The following is an 18325-nucleotide window of genomic DNA, read 5'->3' as shown; positions in this document are numbered from 1 at the left end:
GGTCCTCACCTTAGGAGCAATAGACAGCAAACAAAAGGTACCTTGATAATCCACAAGAAAAATACCTAAATTTGTGACACTAGCTTACACGCATCATAATTTTAAAAAAGTAAAACTCTTGCATTTCTGAATATTTCCTTTTTGTTGCGCTTTATCAAACAAAACTAAGAATGATACAACTTGACAGAAATCTGAATTTCAGACGATTACAGTCGACTCGCTTTTACTCTCTGAGAGGTGAAAACGACTCGAAGTAATCGTCTGAAATTCAGGCCGACCTGACATCAGCTAAGTGATAATTAATTTTGTCAGCTTTACTTTCATTTTTTTGGATGACACCATATTGCGTTTGTTCATATCTTCTTATTAGTCCATTATAATACTATTTTAAGTCCTCTTAAGGTAGCAGTAAAAGAACTAATCGATTTGTTAAATATCTTGAACCGTTTGATGTTGTTATTTCCTGCCAGTGTACTGTTGATGGTCGTCACAGTCTGCAGCGAAACTAGTTCAGTTCACGGCTATGCTTGTCACCATGGAGATTGCTGGTTTTAGAAAATATTTGCTTTGCCTTAATATCTGAAAACAAGATTCTCGTTTATTTAGGTCCATTCTAACAACAAACTCTGAAACTCCTTGAATCATGTTTCGAGAAAACATAATTGTTTAGCAAACAGAATTCGGGGGAAGACAAAAACATTCACGTCTATAGGTGAATAGTTCTCTATTCCTTTTTCCTTGAGATGGAGTTGCCAATTCTCAAAAACAATTTTTTCCTTGATTTAATACTACTGATTCATGTGTGGGTCTGGGTTTAATTTTAACCTTTTTTCTTTTTGCCAGGGAAACTAAAGAAAACATCAGAAAACTACTTCTTCATCGGTTGAATCTTCGATTAATTGTAAGAATATAAAGTTTCAGAAATAACCTCTGATATTTATAAATTAAGTTATTTTTCCTCGTCTATGCCAAACTGAGTCTGGCTGCAGTCTGAAGTTTACTTAAGAGATCCTCACAGTTCAGACAGTATTCTTGGAAATTCAGCAAGAAATGGCTTTCTTCGCCAAACATTGCAGTAACCACGAAGATTTGGGAAGAAAAACAATTTCTTCTTATTGTACGAAACTAATAAAAGAGAGCTTGGTTGAATTCATTTACTACAGGAGCATGTCATTTTTATCTGATTCCAAAACAGTTCAGTAGGTTTAATGTTCACTTACTTACTTTTTCTACAATCCGCTGCGTTCCGTGTTTTCCGTCCGTCTCACTGAGACTTAAACTGGTCACCTGAACAGCCGATTACTGCCAACTAATTAATCAATCAGTGTAATAAAAGTACTTGAATTATTTCAGTTAGTTGCCTGATATTGGCTTTTGTTCATTTCACCTACTTTTTATTATAATCAGATCCTCTTTTACAGTGCGACTACTCGAATCGGGGCACTTGGGAAATTATCCAATCACAACATTTTTTGAAAACAAAAGATTCTCAAGGTTTTTGCAAACGGACCAATAAAATTCAAGGTTCATCTATACAACCGTTGAAAACTTTAAAACCGTTTGAACTTACCTGACATCTCAGGAAACAGCCCTCAAAAAAAGTTGAGAATCTTTTGTTTTCAAAAACCGTTGTGATTGGATAATCTTCTTCCAAGTGCCCCGGTTCGAGCAGTCTCACTGTAATAATAACGACCACATACAATGTAAAGATAGACAAGCTAAATGATCCTTCCGAATTTCTTCTCCGGCGATCATAGCTAATCAACTCTTGTAGCCGCCACGTCATTAATCCACTTGTTTAAATGTCTGTAAGTTTCTTTTTATTTAAACAGGGCGAGATCTGAGTCCGAGGTTGAAAATCATCACATATTTCGTTATGTGAAAAAGCGTCCGTAGTCAATGAAAGAGAAAATCATTTTCTATTAATTCTCTCTTATAGTGCATCAGTCAAAGCAGTCAAATATATCAAATCGTATAGGAAAGTGAACTTTGTCTCGACTGGCGAATCATTAGCATGATTTTTAGCATGCCAGCCTAGCGTGGTATGTTGCTGTCTAATCAGTATTCACTAAATAACAGATTTCTTCAGAATTAAAATCTAGAAATTTGAACTCAATGAAAATAGTAGTTTTAAGTCAAAGCTAACCTAAATCAGTCAGTCTATAGATTTATTTCAGACCAATCTGTGAGATCGTTGAAGGAAAAAGCCATCTTCTTTGCCGCTCTGTCATTAGCGCAGTGTAACTTAGTTTAATTTCTCATCCCCATTTCGTATGGAATCACAAGTAGGTCATTAAAACATAATTTAAATAATAATAATAATAATAATCCTGTTGGACCTTGTACTCAAAACAAACATAAGAACCGTTTTGTGGCGTCGCCGTTGCATAGTCGACATGGCAACTACAAAATAACATCTCTTAGCTTCTAAGCATACGTGAAAAACGGAAAATAGAGAGAAAAAAAGAAAAGAAGAGGACAGAATTTAATTTCACCTCTCAATTGACGAAACCAGTTTTTTTGTACCCCTTTTTAGTGAATTCCAAGCTCTGTTTGACTTGTTATTCCCATTCCGAAATAAGAGGAATATATTTCAAATATATTGATCTAGGGAAGAGAGTGCTTGAAACACAGTACCAGGGGCGTAGCCAGCCTATAGACCTGTAGGCCCGGGCCTACAAATTCTTGGTTCGATCACTCTACCGCTTGTAATAATTTATGCGTTGTTGGGGTGAGCTTAAAGGCTTTTAAGCTTTTTAGCTCTTAAAAGAGCTCAAATTGTTGGTTAGGTCAAGGCGTACTAGTCACGCGTGCAATTTTCAGGATATGTGGAAATGAAAGTTAGCCAGGCCTACTACTAGTCGAAAAGCTGGCTACGCCCCTGACTACGACCGGTGTCGGTCGATCTTTTCAAAAACAACGAGAAAGATTGACTTTGTCGGTAACAATAACCAATACTGGAAAGAAACAGATGAGGTAGGAAACTCTCTGGAATATTTCCTTACATCAAGAGAAGAGAAGAAACAGTTCCTGCATTTCTCAGTCGCCAAACGTCCCCAAATGCAACTACTGCCTCCCTGTCGCTTTTTCAGTACCTTTTCTCAAGAAAACAATCCAAACTATCGCGACTAGAACATATTTTTATCGTCGAATCTTCCCTTAAGGTTAAAGGTAAAGGTTAGGCAACGACATTTTTCGCCGATAACTTGTGACAGTAATTCAACCGATAAACGTGAGGTCGATGGTGCGCTAATTTCACCCCCTTCTCTCTCTCTCTATCAATGCTCCGATTTAAGGGTATTAAAAGTTAGTCAAAGCTGCACAGAAAGGAGTGCAGTTGAAACAAGGATGTGATGTCATCAGGGACCAAACCCGGGACCTCGCGCACCGAAGGCCGCCCACTAAACAACTGTGCTATCCTTGCTCCTTATTCATTTTTTCTAAGGTTCACCAATTTTGGCAGGGTTACCACAACAGCACGTGACGCCAATTACGGAGGGCCGTAACAGTCCCTTCCCCCAATGAGACCACACCGTCGGGGACTACGTCCTCTACTCTAATATTTCTTATACAAAAAAGCGAAAATTACGCAATAAGGAAAATCGAATGTACCTTAGTAGCGCGCTACCTTGCATTACTGTCATTTTCTCGGCTTTCAAAGAAAAATGTTTGTTTTACGGGAAATCTATTCGGCTGACTCGATGGAAAATTCAGCCAAGAACGAATACAAACAGGCTGCCTGGTGTGTAAAATGTAATCAAAAAAGATTCTTTATTATTTGTAATCTATCTCAATCAGTTTTAAATCAGTTGTCGCTGTTGATAGTCTCTTGGACCCAGTATTTTAGCTTCATCATGTCAGCGTACACTCCGTACCTCCCCTTGCGCCCACATCCTATTCCCCAGCTGACCGCACCCATCAGGTACCACTTATCACTTTTAGAGCAGACCAGCGGTCCTCCACTGTCTCCTTGACATGCATCGATTCCTCCTTTAGCATACCCTGCACAACGCATGCTCGAACTAATGGTGTAACCTAAATCATGGTAGGCATCATGACAAGTAGCACGTGATTCCAATGGCACTTTGGCTTGGTGTAGAAACTGACGTTTTATCAAAAGAAATAGCATTTGGTTACTCACTGTACAAATTAGAATGGAGCCATATCAAACAAATGACCGGCCTTGGTTTTAATGAACACCTAATTGTACCAACGTTGTCTTAGAAAAATACTAAAAAGAAAAAAAGAAAAAACGAAAGTAGTAATTACGCTTACTAATAAACCACTCATCTAGGATGCACTCATTTGCAGCACATGGGATTTGAAACGTAAAACAAATGTAAATGCAACTGCTGTACGCGTATGTTAAAAATTGGTGAACCCTAGCCGGAGTGGTTTATCAGCAAGTCTAATTAATTCCTATTTTGCTTCTTACAATTGTCCCCTTTAGCATTTGTCTATGACAACGTTATTACAATTAGGTGTATATATGGCAGAGAAAGGAATTTCTTGCAACCAAGAAATTAAAAGGCTGTTTCAAGGGTTTAATCTTATGAGACTATCTGAACATACAAAGAAACAGTGACACGTTGATTTTTAAGCCTTTGTCCTTATAGTGTGTTATTAACTCGACCAAAATAAACTGATCCATACGTAGCAATCTTTAACATATATCAGTTTATAAATGACATACCCTTTGTGACTGTCTATTCGGTCAGAAATTTTCATATTAATAGTTCATTCAGTTAATATGAACTGAATCAGGGCTTTGGGAACTAAAATTTAGAGTCAAAATACTGAAGTTCGGTGCCACTGGAGAATAGAAAGTTTCTTACCTGGGGGATGTCCCCTGCTTCTTCAGTGTGACCCCACCCTGTGACATAACATTTGGTACCAACAGCAAAGTCGAACTTTGGTAAACACACAGGCCGCACGCGGTTATTGTAGGTTAGAGGAGACTGGAGCTTGATAAGAGCCAAGTCATAATCATGGTTTTTAAGAGCATTATATTTGGGATGAATAATGATTTTCTGGATTGGGATGTTCTGCTCGAAGCCTTCTTTTCCATTCAGGTTATATTCACCTGTGTAATCGCAAATATCAAATTAAGTGTCAACTGATCATGCTTATTTTCTTGGCATTAATTGACTCTTTTGGGTCCAATAGACCTCCTTCCTGGCCTATTTTTTTAACATGGTAAGCAGCAAAATCAACAAGGGTACATGTGTCCATAGGTACCTCATTTCGCAAATTACACAAAAAAATACAAGCAACATTTGGGGAAAATGCACTGCAAATTGTGCCATTCACCTCCTACTCTTTGCTGATTAAAGCCGTTGTTCCTTTCCTTGAAAGCAGACCGACCAAAATTCGCGGACATCGGTCCAAAACGGAGGATTAGGTCAAAACTGTTTTTTTTTTTCGGGATTAAAGTGTCAGGTATTTTTCAACTACCTCGATCAGGAAAGGATGCTAAACAGTCGCTATTAATATTCTGCTCATTTTGATTTATTTCAATGGCGGTTTGCTGATTCAAAAGAAGTAAAGAGAAGCCCCGCTGTTACACTGAAGATGCTTGAGAGCTTTCTCTCTTTTTTCATGCAGTCGTTGTAAAATTATATTTAATAAGTCCTTCTTTATTGCGTTTTTCTCTCTCTTCTTCTTTGTACGCTCTTTCTCATTGTTAAATTAAATTCGTGTCGTTTTTTTTAAAGGAGCGTTGACTATTGGGATGTTTCTTCACCTGCTACAATCCTGTATTCCTGAGGATTAACTCCAGATGCAAAACAGTGAGCCGCTGAAACAACCCACTGTGGACTCACAATTGAGCCTCCACACAAATGAGGTTTCTCGTTATGTTTTTTGTAATCCATAGTCACCTGCCACGGCCAAGCTCCTGGTTTGGCGATGGTTCCTCCCACGATTCTAGAAGTTTGTACTCTGGTTCCACACTCGACATTACCTATAAGTAAGACTTGGATATCGAATAGCTTTACGATGATAGAAACTGAACTAAGGGTTATAGAGTCCAAAAGAATCATTCAGTGTGGCTTTTCAAAAAGTACATCACCTGCGTAGCTACTTGCGTGATTCAATCACCTCAAATTAATTGGTAGTTTGTTTCCAAAGTGAATCGATAAGCTACCTTCTCAGGGTCATTACATTCAACCCTGAAAAAATGGATTTTACGTGAAGTTGTCATGTTGTGAAATGTCATCGCCATATTTACTATATCGAAAAGTATTGACAGTAACCAGCTTACCATGGTTAATTGGTTGGTCAGTTGGAGGAACTGTCGTAGCAGCTATATATGGGAATTAAAACAAACAGCGCAAGAAAATTTTGTTAAACATTGTTTTTAAACTGAACGTTATGAACACACCCATCCTCCGACAGACAGGGCAATTAGTCTGGTCAGCGGGAGAAACTCCTCCAAAAGACTTCTCACTCCCTTGCTTAAAATCCTCTCCCGACCAGAGTGACTGCCCATGTGTCTCTGAGCATGAAGTACATCCAAAACCTACAACAGACTTACCTGACTGGGAAATTCGAGCTCTGACAGAAACCTAGCGTAGTCATGCTGGTAGTAGTAGTCATTTCTTTCTCCATAGATTAAACAAGTTTACAAAAACAAACAAAATGGCCAAAAACATTAAAACTAATGCATTGCCCTAATAGATGAAGCGGACGTGGATCGCTAGTCACGCGCGACGCAAGAAGGGGGGGGGGGGGGGGGGGGGCAAAAAAATTTGTTTATTATAAGTTTTCTTATTGCGCCTTTCTGCCTGAAGGTGCCTCACGATTCAAGTCAAACACGAAAAAATAGCGCCTGTTCTGCAGGCTAACAGAAACCAGTTCTGATTGTTCAGTGAATCTCTCATAAGCGACCAGCTCTAGTTACGACCACCTTTGAAACCCCGTTTGAACTGTGAATTAAACTACCGCGACCACTTTTGGGATTACCCTACTTGACTTTTCTTTGTTTTTTAGCTCTCTTAGGCGACCACCAGAGTCTTATTCATATAAGTCAACACTTTAATGAAACTGCACACTGCGCTAATGGTTCTAAAATTTAGATTTGGGGTTATTTCGGTCTAAAGAATTGGACGTAAAGATTAATTTCGTCTGTTTTTCTCTATGTATAATTGAGTTTCTGAAGCGCTCGTAAGAGACCAGCTCTATTTAACACCACTTTTTCGAATTTCCGAAGTGGTCGCTTATATACAAGCGCTTCGACTGTATAAATAGGGCCAAGGTTATTTTACAAAGCATTATTATATGGCTACAAAAGTACGCGTGCTCTGATTGGCTGCTAAGCAGGCAAGATTTTCTTGTAATGACGGGCATTACTAGCTGGTTGCCTAAGGCATATACAATCTGTGTTTAATGTGATAGTGGATCATCCATATTATGGTTAAGTGAAAATAGTCTAACAGCTGTGAAAAAAGGTATCGGCTAACCAGTGTCACATGACTGTATCGCGGGCTCAAGTGTAACATTTAGTTTGGTGACGTTTTTTTTGAAGTTATCCGCTGACAAGTTATTTGTTTTGATTACTCGCAAAAGTCTCAGGTCCATAATTCTCATCGTCCATTGAAGAAACTGTGTTGCATCGCCGGGTTCGTTTTGGTTGAGGGAACACGACCTCAAATGACCTCTTGCGCGCGGATGTTAAAAATTACTTCCGTGGTTTTTTATTGTATTCAATTAAAGATAAAGACGCTAAAAAGGCCATATAATAAATAACTTATTAACCTCCCGGTCATCACAGGAAAATCTCAGACCTCAGCCTTGATGTTACTGACTTCGCTATCGCTCGGTCTGAGATTTCCCTGTGATGACCTCACTCTCGGTTAATAAGTGGTATATAATACACACCGTTACCTTGACAGAAGCCGCACTTAGCAGGACAGTAATACTTCATTGATGCTTCATACTCTTTGTTGCCACAGTATAACATGTACTTTTCACAGTTTTGAAGCCTGTCACTACAGTCTACTGTTGAGACCTTTTCACAGAATTCACAAGTCTTTTTACACTCTTTCCTCAGAAAGGCCTCGTAACTCCCACTTTGACAGTAGTCTTTATAATAATCACAGTACCCACTTGTGTCCTCGCAAGCTATAGTAGAAGACTTTCAGTCAAATATAACGTAATTCAGTACAACAAGCCGTTTGACGACTTTGATTGCTTTTAACAGCAGTAAGCTAATTGAAACACAGTCCTTATAGTGCTTATTGCAAGTCAAGTTTTGAAAACATTTTGAGCGACGCTTATCTGTTCAGTCTACTATCTGTGTAAAACAAAAAAAAAAGTAACGTATCCAGTTTGTTTGTTTTACAGTATAAAATGGATGATTAACAGATCATAGCAATTGTGCGTGTTGAAAAGCCTGGCATTGCCACTGCCGAATAAATGGTGGCACAAAGGCCGAGTCCTGCGTGCTTAGCTACCTCTATTTCTTAGTCAAGTTAGTGACTGCACAAAAAATATAGAACCCATCTTTTATAGAACGATGCTCTCGAGAACTCTGTCCCACTACTTCTGTTGTACCAAGGAGTTAAGAATAAAAGCAAATTTCGCAGAAGTTAAACTGACTGCATACCGAAAATTATCAACGACTCGCTGAAGTATCACTTCTTTTTACCAACCTTTTCTTTTTATCCTGAGGTTAAATTTTGACAGCAACCTCAACTTATCTTTAGCCACACCTGAAAAAGTTATTGAGATGATTCCACGTCTTAAAAAAGAAGAAACAACTATAACATATGAAATTTGACAAGACATGCTGGAAACCTGTGAATAAAACTTAACTACCCGCTACCTTCTGTACGTGTGCGCGCGCACTAAATTTTGTACTTTGTCACAGGTCTCCAACGACAAAGCTTATACAAACGCTAAAATAGTTTTCCAGGGTTAAGTTTCCTTACGGTTTTGTCAAATCTAGAGGCAAAAACCTGGCACCTACGTGTTCATTTCAGTGCGTTTTCGTCTGAAAGATTGAACTCGTTTTAAGTAGAACTTAGTGAGAGAATGTATGCTGTTCTTAACAGATTTCATCTGAGTTAGAAAGACGTCTATGAAATAAGTGTTTCGGGTTATAGAAACCTCTAAATAAGTAGGAGTGGCAAAGCTTAAAGTGGCTCGACCGGTATTTTTGTAGGCACACTCTCCATCTTTGAATCTCTTATTCTTACAAATCTGTCTGTAATGTAAAATGATTATGATACATGGATTACACTTAGACTAAACTTTATCATGGTATAGTTTTTTGGGCGATCGGAATAAATGTCACGCGGCAATGAAGTCACAATGGCTTTAGCTCTAAATCGAATTTCAGCCCTGTTCGGCATTTTCTTTTAAAATTCTTTACGCTACGTATTCTTTGGATAAATGTCTTCTGCTGTGCGAAATTTCCCAAAAATCTTTAGGAGGGATTTCAAGATATCTTGGAATTTCTATAAAAAAGGGTTTAAATTATGCTTGCTGGACTTAATGCAGACAAATTTGCCACTTTTTTGATGTTTCCGAAAAAAGTTTTATGACTCATTCGTTTTGCAAACGAAGAAGCCACTGAACGCAAGTAGACTTGCGCGATTTCGAAACACAAGAAAACGTATGAATCAGGGTGAAACGCAATGCTGAGCTCTTTTTGTAATTTCTAAGGCTACTTTCACGAAAACAGCGATTAAAACAAAATTCGTCGATAGATTTTTTAAAAACTTCTTTAGTACATTGATTGATCTTCACTGTACTATTAAATCCCCGAATTTCGTGTAGATTGAAAACTTCTAAAGTTGTCTAACATGGGCGCAAAAGTGACTTGAATATTGAAGCGATGTCATATATCTGGCTAAGTTTTTGGTCTGGGACTTTCTATTGTGTCGAGTTTAGCACAACATCAAATCCCCATGCAGCACGTTAGAATTTACCGCGCTTGGTTGCCCCTCTGAAATCTATTCCCTATTGTTTTCTCTCATTCTACAGCATTACCATATTCCGGAAAGATTATCATCATATCATAATAGTTTTACAATACATATAGATTTGATAAGTATAAGAGATTCAAAGATGAAGGGTGTGCCTATAAAAATGCTGGGTCGAGCCACCTTAAGCGGAAAAAAATAGAGATACCTAGAATTGAAGTCGCAGAATCTTCTTTAGATCCATTTGCTTGAGAAAGAAGCTCAAAAAGAACCAGAATCCAAACCCACAATCTTCCATTGGGGAACATTGTTGTAACTTGAAAAATGTTCCTTGAAATATTGTTGACTAGGAATTTTAACGTGGAGCTTCAAGCGTTGATAGATACAAAATAACCCCAGTGTACATATAATAGTAATGAAAAGGCGGTACAGTATTGCCCACTCCAGAAAATACCATATTAAACATACCATAATGCTATTTGTTTGTCACCCCAAAATTTTGCAAAAGTATTGTCTTCAGTTTCTCTTGGGAGTTAAAATGGCCCCAAGAGAACTGAAGACAATGCTTAAGCAAAATTTTGGGGTGACAAACAAAGAAAATTATAGTATGTTATGATATTTTCTGGAGAGGGCAATTGTGTTTACTTGCATATTAAACCAATCAAGTGCAGTCATTGTTTCGAAAAACACAAGTTAAATTAAGTCGAGGATCAATAGTTTGTTTGAGCAGTTGTTGTATCTAATTAAGAACAATGGTTCTTTTTTTGGTAACCTCCCTTTCGAAAACACCATTGTTTAATATTTTTGGACGCCTTTTTGTGCTATGTTAACACCGCAACCACAACCTACTGACGCCGTCTACTCTGCTAAGGTTTCGTTTGAGAACGCTTTACATTTCTCTCCGAAGTTGAAAGAAGGTTGCTTTGTGTTTTAAAATGTAGAGGTGCAGAACAAGGGCTTCCGTCAGTCTGGTGTTTGTCCGTCAAACAGTGACTGTTAAGAGACACCAAGTGCACTACGATGTCCACGCGTAACAAGTCAAAAGTTCTCTTCGAGTTCAGAAAGAGAAGGAAAAATTCCCATTTCGTCGTCGTGTTTACGTCCTTCATAAAAAAAGCGTAAGAAAATTTCTTTTTGTGATCGTGCAGTCGCGAAGAGGTGTGCTCCACGTGCAAAATTGTTGTTTTTCTTATTAACGCGCTATTGTTGTTGTTTTTTGGAAGTTCTCTCTGCCGTCGTGGTTGTCGTTGATGCGAGTTGGAATAAACCCTGTAAAAGTTTGAAAAAAGGTAATTTACTTTAATAGTGACGTTTTTGCTGCCGTGCCCGTCGTCGCTAAATCCGGTCAGTGTAAAACGCAGACTGTGGACTATTGTTTTAACCATGCAAATGAGAACGTGACAACAATAGTCCCATTGTTTTCTAACCCTAAAAACAATAGTCCGCAGTCTTCATTTTACACTGCCCCTCGCTAAATCTCCCTAATAGACCTCTTTAGAGTTTTATTTCTCAAAACAAGGGCGCCTACCATTTGTATGGAAAATCCGGTAATTCCGGGGAGAATTCAAATGCAACGGTTCATTCCGAAGGAAATTTTCCGGAAAAACAGTAATACTTTCCGAGGTATTACCTTTTTCCCGTTTTTACCGAAACAGCCGAAATTTTTTGTACCATTTGTCTGGTTAACCAGTGCCAGGTTTCCCCTTGAGGCAAAAGGTGATTTGTTTTAACCCAGGCCCACTCGTCATTTGGTGTTTTGCAAACGTACAACCATAACCCATTCCTCTTTTCGAAAACGTTTTCAAGTCCAGTACCATTTGTCAGAAATTTTTTACCGAAATTTCCTTACAAATGGTAAGCGCTCCGGGTTTTCGGATAATACTCTAGAGAACGTTTTCTCTCAAATTTCGTCTTATTCATGTGCATGTGTACGCATAAATTATGAAAAGACAAAGGCCCAAGTTCCCCTGCGACCTCTGTAAGGCAAACAACACATACAAGCTAAAGAGGTCTATTAACTTGGATCAAACAAATATTGCTAAATACGCGTTTCCTCTAGGTTAGTAGAGGGCTTGAGCACAATAATGACAACGGAAACGAAAATGTCGAAAAACCACACTTTTTGATAAATTTCTTTGACGTACACTGCACGAAAGAAACACGAAAGAAGCGATCGCCGAAGGGATCGCCGAAGGCAACTCAAGTAATCCTACCAAGAGAAAGAGAAAAACTTTGAAATCTGCTTTACAGATAATGGTGTTATTCAATTTCATCAAGACTCGAGAAAAGTCCCGTCAATTCATCCGAGACAAGTAGCCCAGTTTTGTTGCTGCGAAAGTACCATCTTGTACCTAAATCGTTAACGAAGAAAAACAAGCAATAGCCCCGGGCAGTTAATGCTGTTTTCATGCCATGTTATCGTTGGATCAAATTTTATTTCCCTTTGTTGCAAACACTTCGTCTAACTTTCTGGTTACTCAAAACAGAGGACAAGATTGTACCACAACATAGAGATATTGTTATTATTATTATTGTTGTTGTTGTTGTTGTTGTTGTTGTTGTTGTTGTTGATGTTATTATAAAGAGCAGTACTGATGAATGACTTTCTATCCAAACAGAAATACTGCGGAACTGCATTAAGTTAACTGTTTTGTTTAACTTTGTTGCTTTTCCAATAAAAGAACATCGTTGGTTATCATCTATTCCGTCGCAAGGACCCAAAATCATAGAATGTATGGCCCTTAGCTGTCTGTCACAAGACTGAGCTGCTGCTTTTCATTACATTTGCTTCAGGGAGCTGATGTTCAAAAGCTTGAGGCAGGTCAAAATTATCTGAAAACAGAATTTGATAACTGTGTTAGGATTTCTTTAACGTAACGGAAAAGATCAAATCAGAAAGTTAAGCAATCCAAACGTTTTCGACGCTGTCCCCTGATCAGGTAAAAAAAACAGTATAAGATTAATGACAGCATACGTACGAGTGCAAATCATAGAAAATCGGTTCATTAACACTGTCACAAGCTCAATTTGGTAAGCTTCCATAAATGTTTTATTGCCATTAAAATTTTTTAATCTTCCAAATTCTCGTTCATTCGACTTAGTGATTTGTACTGACCAATTTATTAAATAAAGACAATCTCCACAAGTTTGTGACATCACTTTGACGGCCTAATATTCGTAGCTTACCTGTTGAAGAGCTTTCATCAGATAAAGTCTTGCAAACATGGTGGGGAAAAGATGATGTCGCGATTCCTGTAGGGAAATCGGTAAAGATATTAAACCAACATCATAGCTACTACTGGGGCTACTGGGGTGAATGGTTGACTAGGGTGACTAGGGTGGCTAGGAAGACAAAGTTTACTAGGGTGACTTGGGCGACTATGCTGATTTGGTTGAACGGTGACTTGAATGACTGGAAAACACTTAGACCTTCAATTGTAGCATTCGACATATACTAGGAGACTATTGACTAGGATGACTAGGTTGACTATTGCTCATGAGGAGCCTCGTTCCACGGAAATCAGCCGACTTGTTTTGTTTCCGCAGTGTCTATGCTTTAAAAGAGCCTCATTCCAAGGTAATCATCCAAGTTAGACAGCCAACAGTCACCTTTCTCCTGCTCCTTTTTCCTAGGCTGTCAATAATTGTGGTGATGTTTTTAGTAAAAGAACATCTGCTAAACATAACTAACTCTACAATATTGTTTGCTTTGGAAATACGACCTTTATTTAAACGCACGAGTAGACTGGCAGGGTTTAACAGTTAAGCACACAAGAAAAGCTGGAAACAAATGAAATGAAATTCACCCAATCCTCAAGGACTAAATTTCATAACCTTTCTGAGCAAAAATGAAATGACTTGAAATCATCAAGAACATTGTAACCATTTTGAATAAGCTGCATGGTGGCACCTTTGAGAGGGCTGCAAAAAACCTAAGCAAGGTTGCTGTGAAAAAGACTATTTTCATTGGTTTTAGTTCTTACCCCAAGAATGTGCACCCGTCCATAGTAAGAACTGAATTTATGGCTCAAAGTGAACAAAAAGGAACAGATCTGTAAATAAATCAAACTGTCAAACTAAACTTTGCAATAACCGTGAACAATAAGAATAAAATGCACCATTGTTACACAAAAACAAACTCTGGTTGCCACGTATAAAAGTGACTTCACCAGTGAGTAACCCCATCAGAGCTGTTATTCACGCTTCATTCTAATTGTCAATGCTTTCCTTGGATACAATGGCAACATAAAACAGGTCAACCACACCACTAACCTACAGCCAGCAAAACTGAGTGGTTTAGGGCATTTAATGCCAGGTTCATATATTACCACTCCAAGTAGCCAACTGGTTTCCTCCTGCCATTTTGGATTTCTAACATTATTTTCGTCTTATTCAACTTTGATTGTACATTTCATCATCCTTGAAAAGCCCTTTAGCGTACTGGAAAATTGCATAGTAGTTATATTTCATTTGCACTTATTCATTTGAAAGACTACAGTACTTGAGGGAACATGATACAGTCAAACCTCTTTAATACGGGCACTAAAGGGACAGAACCAAGTGTCCACTTTACAGAGGTGTCCGTATTATAGAGGTAGGAAATGTATGATTTTTGGCATTTCTGGGACCAAACGAACTGTCCGTAATAGAGAGGTGTCCGTATTATAGAGGTGTCCGTAAGGAGAGGTTAGACTGTAGAACGATTTTCCTCTGACCTTGAAAAATGGTTTCGGTACGTGTTCGTCAGTTGTTTTTATCAGCCAATGGATGAAACAAGATAGAACAGCGATGTATAAGCCCTATATAAATTCCATTATTATTATTACAAGATCAAAACATGGACTCTTCGTTTTCCAGCCAAAGAAAACCCTAATATGGAGAAGCCATTGTTCCATAGGCCACTCGTGTTGCAGTATGACATCAAAGCGAAGTATCGAAAGATTTCTAGAAAGTTCTTCGGGCATGAAGCATTTTCAACCGAGCGTTCGCTTAACCAACCAAAAGCCACGCGAGTTTGTGTCAGTTCTATAAACCAAGCAAATCGCTCTATTTCCGTTCGTTTGTTGTTTCTGTTTCGTTCGCGCGTTTTCATTTCAAGATCATGAGAAAATCGCTCTATGTAGAGAGCTGGGTAGTTATGCATGTATATTTACCTTATTGGTTTGGATAATGACATTATGCGACTTCAAAGTGATTTTAGGCACCGTGCTCTTGATAACTGATGGAAACGTCACAATAAAGTTCAGTATTAATTCCCACTCATCCTGTAAAAGATTGTAAAGAAAAATCATAAAGGGAAAACATCCGCCTTTTCGGTGTTGGCTACAACTGGGTTACTACCATCCAGGCAGCCAAAACAAGCAAATTGGTGGAACAGTGATTATTATGTCTTCATCAATTGAATGTGTTAAGTTGTGTCTGAGTTGAAAGGGCCGGTTCTATCAGGAAAAGGTAGATGAATTTGACTAAGTATAATTAACTGTATAGCCATTTGTTTTTCTTCATATGGAATTTAAGATAATATATTTGCAAATACAAAAAATACATCGTTTGAATAGTGCTCTCACATTGCAACAGGTAAAGAAATAAGCTACTGTAACTTACTTCATCACGAAGAAGACTGAAATCCACTTCTTGGATGGGTGGAAGAGCTGGGTATATACCTAGTAAACATTAACACATTTTCGGTTTAACAATAAATCTCCCTAAATGACATCTTCCCAGTGAAGTTTGTAACTATAATATTAAAAATTGGGAACCAGATTCAATGGAGACAGGAAAATCAGTTGCTGTATTGGGGGTAAGTTATATCACTGCCGGTTCCTAAACCAAACATTATATATGCTATAACTGGTGTTGCAGAATGTCTTTCATTATGCCAGGTTTTTGATATACACTCAGGGTTTTGATACATCAGGTATTTACAGTTCAAAGTCTGAAAGCTGGGTGTGGCTTTGACTGTTCAGAGGAAAAATTGGGACTAATGTACAGTTCATTCATTTACATAGCTGCATTGCGAAAGCAGGTAGAAGCATACACTGACTGGGTGCACTTCAGTTGCACAATGCATTTGCAGCATAACTATATCTCACCAACCTCTGTGATTTTGGCACTTTTATGTGACATTTTTTATTCAACACAAAGAGAAGTGCATAATTTGATGGGAATACTCCGGGGATCTTTTTGAAGCTGTTCAAAACACTCACAGCACATGTTTTACCACTACATTGGAAGCTGCTGTGAGCACACACCCTTGGGAGAGTGAAAAAGTTTCCATGTCTGGAGCTGGCTGCTTACAGGAATATAAAAATTCAGAATTCGTATGGGAGCTGAGAAGAAAAGAGTTTTCTGAAGGCTGCTGTAAATAGAGCAGTCCGCTTATGAGAGTGTCTGTCAGGAGAGTTCTATGTGCTTAAATTGCATTGTTAACCAGTGATAAAACACTGCAGTTGCTGATGTGTTAAACATTACATAAACCCTCTCCCTGATAACCCAGCTCACACACCATATAAGCAAAATTAATGAAACCCTTAATTGCTTGACATGTGTTTTCCATATATGACTGTTTTGTTTGTTTTCACCTTTAAGGACATTTTTCTCAAAGTTTTCGAACAGCTTAGCCAGCCTGGCACAGTTATACATAACAAAAGTGGCTTGTCTAAATTCTCTTGAAGATTCAGACACATCAATTTTGACCTGGAAATATGAAATAAAGAGGCTTATAAATTAATGTTATAGAGCAATACCCTTTTGAACTAAACTTATTAAGGGAGAGTGTTATGGTGAGATCTCTGGATAAAATGTAAGGGTTCAACAAAATGAATGAATCTCTGCCTCAAGTACCGAGCAATTGAACATTGTTTACATCAAAAAGTTACATCCTTTATCAAATTCTCTTCAGTCAGTATGGAGAACATACACTGTACATGTAGGATATAGGGGCTAAACTTATACCAACTTGGCAATTTGATACTTCTATCAGTAACACTCAATAACTCAAGTTTAAAGCAGAACAGTGTTAAGAGGTTATGCCCTTTAAGATCATTCAACTTACTTCGCTATTTGGAGCTATTGAGAGAATCTCAAGCTTAACAGCTGCAACTGCCATCTGATGAATTGAAGATTCCCAAGCATGTCCTAAAAATCGAAACACAGAAAGTATTGAAGGCTTATTTCTTTAAAAAATACAGCGTTAAATTTGCTGCTGTGCTAAGATGGTCCCATACATTTTTCTGCCTAGATGCACGCTTCAGTTTATAGGAAAAGAGATCGAGGTTCCCACAATGTTATCCAGGACATGTTTTGATACGATTGCTAATTATAAAAATCACATATTGAGACCAGCTTTTACAAACATTACTAGATTGCAGCTCAGTTGAAAATCTGATAAGGACTATATGTTATGTTCACCATATAACCATGAGAAATGCATATGTGATCACAAAGTGTAATGACTAACATAAGAAAAACTTCAAGTTTTTAAAATCATGATGTTGTGCAAAACGGTCCTTAGGGAGCAGGTCTACATCCAAGCTGAGTTGTTTCCCTTTGCTCAGAAGAAAGACTCACAACTAGCTCTTTAATTTTATGGAAAAGGAAATAGAGTTACTGTACATTCTGTGATGTTGTGATGTCAGCCTCTGTATGATGGGCTTACTACCAAAAAACAAGATGCATGTATTGTGTGATGCACTCTACTACTGCCTCCCAAGATTCATGTCACGCAATTCAACCTGTTCTATGTTTCTGGAACTCACATGTACCTTCAACTTTGTTGCCATATTTCAAAACATAGGACTCCATGAGCTGCTTTTCACGCACTCTACAAAAACAAAGTAATTCACTTTCAACAAGGCTTACAAGGTATAACCAGCTCATAGCATTGGATGACTTCAGTTCTACATGTAACTTTTATAGTCTAGAGCATTTCAGTTGGGTCACAAAGTATTGTTTTGAAAGCTGACTAAGAGTTCCCAGCAGCCTCTAAGCAAAACCCGCTACAGGACCCACCTGCTTAAAGATAATTCTGGAGATAAGAGAGCTCTATTGTTCTGAACAATAATCCATAGTTTTGGAACAATAATATAAATGAAAAATAATCTTAAAATTCTTTATGCAAACTGGGCCTCAGGACACCTTACAAAGTGAATGCACATTTTGATCATCATACTCAGAACATCAGAAGGTTGTGCAACAAATTAATACTTTAGATAAGAAGAAACTGCTAATGATCATCAGGGGTTTTAGACCCACATCAGACATTATAGATTTCACTTCTGTGGAAAGGTGTAATCAATACTATATCAGTAGAGAAAGCCACTTTAAATGAAGAATTCTCTCACTTGAGAAGATCCATTGTACCAAAAGGAACTTGAAGTTTTTCTCCATTGCTGTTTACT

At 38.1% G+C, this 18325-nt stretch overlaps 2 protein-coding genes across 3 annotated transcripts in view; both read right to left on the bottom strand.

The window, feature by feature from the left end:
- Positions 1-3805: 3805 nt before the first annotated feature.
- Positions 3806-10234, bottom strand: LOC140922392 (serine protease 1-like). Its single transcript, XM_073372381.1, has 6 exons — positions 10135-10234; positions 7885-8121; positions 6263-6304; positions 5744-5962; positions 4836-5083; positions 3806-4102 (listed from the first exon to the last, which is right to left on the bottom strand). Exons 1-6 carry the CDS (start codon positions 10232-10234, stop codon positions 3806-3808), a joined length of 1143 nt encoding a protein of 380 aa, XP_073228482.1.
- A 1417-nt stretch (positions 10235-11651) lies between these two features.
- Positions 11652-18325, bottom strand: part of LOC140922232 (DALR anticodon-binding domain-containing protein 3-like) — a 14004-nt gene continuing 7330 nt past the window's right edge. The window contains exons 6-14 of one of the 2 annotated variants that reach the window (XM_073372214.1): positions 18269-18325; positions 17690-17748; positions 16981-17063; positions 16508-16622; positions 15531-15589; positions 15080-15190; positions 13910-13978; positions 13113-13178; positions 11652-12758 (exon numbers count right to left, since the gene is read on the bottom strand). The exon at positions 18269-18325 is cut by the window's right edge and continues 26 nt beyond it. In XM_073372214.1, the coding sequence (XP_073228315.1) occupies positions 12705-12758; positions 13113-13178; positions 13910-13978; positions 15080-15190; positions 15531-15589; positions 16508-16622; positions 16981-17063; positions 17690-17748; positions 18269-18325 (673 nt within the window). In that variant the 3' untranslated portion in view covers positions 11652-12704. Of the gene's footprint in view, positions 12759-13112; positions 13179-13909; positions 13979-15079; positions 15191-15530; positions 15590-16507; positions 16623-16980; positions 17064-17689; positions 17749-18268 lie in introns of those variants that run through there. The other variant, XR_012164087.1, reaches the window with a different exon arrangement.

Source organism: Porites lutea, chromosome 13 (assembly GCF_958299795.1).
Source record: "Porites lutea chromosome 13, jaPorLute2.1, whole genome shotgun sequence".
Lineage (NCBI taxonomy): Eukaryota > Metazoa > Cnidaria > Anthozoa > Scleractinia > Poritidae > Porites > Porites lutea.
Note: the sequence above shows the minus strand (reverse complement) of the source record. Positions and strands in the feature narration are given on the sequence as shown.